General features: G+C 35.6%; 1 protein-coding gene across 1 annotated transcript; it reads left to right on the top strand.

Annotated features, from left to right (window-relative positions):
* Positions 1-245: 245 nt before the first annotated feature.
* LOC103521418 (serine/threonine-protein kinase PLK4-like) lies at positions 246-4,874 on the top strand (the record flags this gene model as incomplete). Its single annotated transcript, XM_017448808.2, has 7 exons — positions 246-385; positions 916-1,011; positions 1,966-2,173; positions 2,309-2,421; positions 3,829-3,972; positions 4,242-4,397; positions 4,777-4,874. Coding segments are annotated over exons 1-7 (827 nt in total), but the record flags the coding sequence as incomplete, so codon positions are not given.
* Positions 4,875-4,998: the final 124 nt, after the last annotated feature.

The following is a 4,998-nucleotide window of genomic DNA, read 5'->3' on the forward strand; positions in this document are numbered from 1 at the left end:
TATTGTATTTTTATTTATTAACTTTAATAAATTCATTGCTTTTTATTTTTTTCAAAAAGGAAATTAAAAAAAGTATTGTAATAAAAATGGCCGACTAGCCTCCGGCCACATTTTTTGACCGGACTTTTTTTACGCGCGCTCCTAACCTCAAAAAAATTAAAAGTAAACAAAAACATTCAACAGTTAATTTTTTAAATTTTTTTAAAAATTTCGTTTTTGAACTTTTTCAAGAAGAAAGTTGAAAGTTCATTTTATACAAGTTTTGGCCTTTTAAATTTGATTTTAACATATTTGACATATCTCATGTGGATACCTAATTCAGTTTAGATTTACCCTATCATCTTCTCATGCTTCTCAATATTTCACGAACAACATGTTTCTATACGTAAGTATCATCCAGCTTGTGACAGTACCCTTCTTCCCTTATCAATGTAAACAAAGATGTTGCTGATAAGACCAAAACCTTTTTCCTGACAGCTGGGCAAGTAGACTACAAAGCATTATTAGTTATGATCAGAACATTCAAACATTGGTAAACATTGACCACAACAGTGCTTCTCAATGGAGTTACTATCAGGACGTTTTATCAACTGCTGTGGACAATGTAGGATTAGAAATGTTGAGAAGCACTAGACTAGACAAAATTTTTCTTTGGTACCTACTCAGTTTGTTTTACAGAATAGAAGCTGATCCTTTCAATCATGCCAAATATGGAACCAAGTGGGGCACCTGGTGTGAATGTGAAGAGATACCTACGTGGAGGCAAGCCCTACCTAACAAGACCACATTACTTTCCCAGTCTTATAAGATTCAATCTCCAGTTTGAATCAGGTTGAACCAATAGATTCATTGAATGTGCTTTTAATTTCCAAGTATAAATTAATGACTGACATTTTTGTTGATATTATTTTTCAGGATTATGAAATACAAGAGCAGATTGGTAAAGGTGGCTTTGCCACAGTTTTTAGAGCCAAGAATTACAAGAAAAATCAAGATGTTGCTGTTAAAGTGGTAAGTGCACAATAGTACTTATAATGGCATATAGAATTTTATTAATCAGAATTTCTTCATTAATAAAATATTATTTTGATCAATTTTAAATATCTGAATTTGGGCAAGTAGACTACAAAGCATTATTAGGATCAGAACATTGGTAAACATTGACCACAACAGTGCTTCTCAATGGAGTTACTATCAGGTCCTTTCATCAACTGCTGTGGACAGTGTAGGATTAGAAATGTTGAGAAGCACTAGACTAGACAAAAATTTTCTTTGGTACCTACTCAGTTTGTTTTACAGAATAGAAGCTGATCCTTTCAATCATGCCAAATATGGAACCAAGTGGGGCACCTGGTGTGAACGTGAAGAGATACCTACGTGGAGGCAAGCCCTACCTAACAAGACCACATTACTCTCCCAGTCTTATAAGATTCAATCTCCAGTTTGAATCAGGTTGAACCAATAGATTCATTGAATGTGGTTTTAATTTCCAAGTATAAATTAATGACTGACATTTTTGTTGATATTATTTTTCAGGATTATGAAATACAAGAGCAGATTGGTAAAGGTGGCTTTGCCACAGTTTTTAGAGCCAAGAATTACAAGAAAAATCAAGATGTTGCTGTTAAAGTGGTAAGTACTTATAATGGCATATAGAATTTTATTAATCAGAATTTCTTCATTAATAAAATATTATTTTGATCAATTTTAAATATCTGAATTTCTCTACTTAGTATTTACATCTTCCTTCTATGACTTAATGCTGATCCCCTTGGTAGTTAAGGTGCAAACTGGTTTCCTCCACCCCTCCATATAAGCCATCTCAACTTTGGGGAAAAATCTTGGGTGTAAGTAAGTAGGTTCATAAATTTTTACTTTTTTTTTCAAGCCCCATTGGTGGTAGTGTACTTTTACTTTAATTGTAATTACTTTCCTGTTTATTTACAATTATTACCTATTTTATAGATTAACTGGCAACTCATGAAGGAACGAAAATTTGAAGAGAAAGTTCTTCAAGAGATTGAAATCCATTCAAAACTCTGTCACCCAAATGTGATCAAACTGCTTGATCATTTCTCATACAGTGACAACATCTATCTTGTACTGGAGCTCTGTGAGAATGATACAGTGAAAAGATACTTGGAGGAGAATGGAAGGCTTTCAGAAAGAGAAGGTAAGAAACTTTTCTCATACTTCTGTGTTCAATTCTTTGTACTGGTAAATAATTCATACATCAAGATATCAAGTTATTGAAGTTATAAACTACATCTACAGGTCTTTAAGTAATTACTTTATTCTTATTTTCTAGCCCGGGATCTTCTAGAGCAAATAGTTCATGGACTGTTGTATCTTCAATCTCAAAATATCGTTCATCGTGACATCAAACCAGACAATCTACTACTCACTAAAGACATGCAAGTGGTAAGTAAACTGGAATGGACAGTGGACAGTCATTTATTGAGGAGCTGGATAAAATCTCTGTAATAGAGACAAGGTGGCATGAAGCTTGATATACTCTCGCAGTGGGAAAGTTTACTCCCACATGACATCTTTTTTTTTTTTTTTTTTTTTTTTTTTTTTTTTTCAAAAGGGCAGCTGGAGATCAAAATCTCTGTATAGTAATAGGATCACAAATCAAGAAGGGGTGGACATGAAAGCTTGAATTAATACTCTCGCAGTGGGAAAGTTTTACTCCGTCACATGAACATCATTTTTTTTTTTTTTTTTTTTTTTTTTCTTTGTACAAGAAGAGCTAGTATTCTCCGAAGGTCTAAGTGCCCATCTCTTGGGTTGTTAGACTAGTAAGTCCAAATGGAATGAAGCATGTAACTTTTTAATGGTATGAGGTATCATAAAGACTTAGTGTACTCTCTTGCAATCTTCGCGAATTACCGAGACAGTAAGCTGATTGGTGTTTGTTTTGTTGCAGGAAAAATTGCTGATCTTTTGATTGTTCCGCTCAGCTTGAGTTACCCCTGATGATATAACATATGACAATGTGTGAAACTCCCAACTATGTTTCTCCTGACGGTAAGGTAATAGCAATAAAATAACTTACATGCTTGGAAAATTTTCATATCGAGGTCCGTACCTTCTTGTCGTTCGGAAAAAATCGTGTCGCTTGTTAGTATGACACACTCTTATTTAAATTACTCGTACCTACATTACTTACCTACTAGGTCTACTACTTAGGATAGGACCATTTTGGTGTCGTTCGGAGAAAAAAAAATCGAATAAAAACTCACAAATGAGTACACGTGTCGCTTAAGTATAGTACTATGACAACATTCTCGAAGCATGCTGAGAAAATTGATACTCGTGCCTGCATTGAACTTACATACCCATACTGATTACTAGGTTAACTACATCAGCTTGTCGTTCGGAAAAAATCGTGTCGCTTGTAGTATGAACACTCTCATTTAAATTACTCGTACCTACATTACTTACCTACTAGGTCTTACTACTTAGGATAGGACATTTTGTGTCGTTCGGAAAAAAAATCGGAATAAACTCACGACAAGTGGGACAAACGGGCCTTTACAAGTAAGTACTATGGTCAAATTCTCAAAGCATGCTGAGGAAAAAATTTCATACCATGGCCTGGATTGAACCCATGCCCTCCTGATTACCAGGGTTACTACACCAGGGCCGTATCCAGGATTTTATCGAGGGGGGGAATGCTCCAAATTTTTGGAGTCTAGGAGAAAAATGAAGCTCGAGACTGGCCCCCTCTTTATACGGCCCTGAACTACACCATCAAGAGGGTTCTTTTAAGCTTGGAAATTTTCATATTATCTTTATTAAAATTTTCATGTCTTTTTTTCTCAGGTGGCCACACGTAGCTCGCACGGTTTAGAAGCAGACTGCTGGGCTCTCGGTTGTATCCTGTATGCGCTCCTGGTAGGAAGTCCGCCGTTCGATTCCGGCTCTGCCAAGAATACTGTGACGCAGGTTGTCATGAAGAATCCCAAGGTTAGTAGAAAAGAACCAAGAAGAAAATACGAGTACTTAGCGATCAAAACGAAAATACGGGAGATCATACTATTGTTGTCTTCTGGTTATGAGTATTGTCTCTCGACCGGAAAGTGCTGAGTTAAAATCCTATTGATATTGATATATTTTCCGATTAGAAATTGATGTAACACAGATATAAATGTAGACCTTTTTTTATTACCTGTAACTGTAAGTACCATCTAGATCTCTAATATTGCTGTCATTACATATTTACAATTTTCTTTCAGATCCCCTCTCACATCTCGAGATCTGCTAGTGAACTCATACAAAATCTTCTGCAGAAAGATCCTACCAGGAGAATGAAGCTGAATGATGTACTGAGACACCCGTTCATGTGCAGTCAGACTAGAGGACGCTCTAATAGCAGTAGCTCGGCTAATAAGGTATGAAGTAACAACTAAGACATAGGTATTAATTACTCAAGATGCTTGAGGTCTTTTATTCTAAAAATCTAATTCGTGATTTACTTATTTGTGGTGGATCTTAGAGCCTCTTCACAATTTGTGGATATCACAGCATTAATAAGAGCTCCTTTACTTACTACGTATGCGTCACTTATTACTGAAAAAATGAAATTTATAAACAACCTCAGTGGTATAGCGGTTAGCGTGGTGGACGTTGGGTCTAGTGGTTGGAGGTTCGAGTCCAGGTCAAGTCGTTTTGAGAAAATGTGTTTGGTTTTTCATTTCAGAAATTTTCAGCCTTGTGGTTCGAGTCCAGGTCAAGTCGTTTTGAGAAAATGTGTTTGGTTTTTCATTTCAGAAATTTTCAGCTCACGAGGCAAAGGATAGTGGCATGGGGAGCAATTCTTTCTCGCGAGATAATTCACCTCTGATTACATACAACTATCATAGATCTCGGTAAGCTAACAGATGTCTTTTCATTTAAGACAATATTCCAAGGTTCATGGAATAAAAAAATCTCTGAAATTTTCTTCGTAATTTATTTTTCTCCTTGCTCCCTTAATTTTGTACTTAAGTAAGG

The sequence above is a fragment of the Diaphorina citri genome, unplaced genomic scaffold (assembly GCF_000475195.1).
Source record: "Diaphorina citri unplaced genomic scaffold, Diaci psyllid genome assembly version 1.1 scaffold5212, whole genome shotgun sequence".
Classification (NCBI taxonomy): Eukaryota; Metazoa; Arthropoda; class Insecta; order Hemiptera; family Psyllidae; genus Diaphorina; species Diaphorina citri.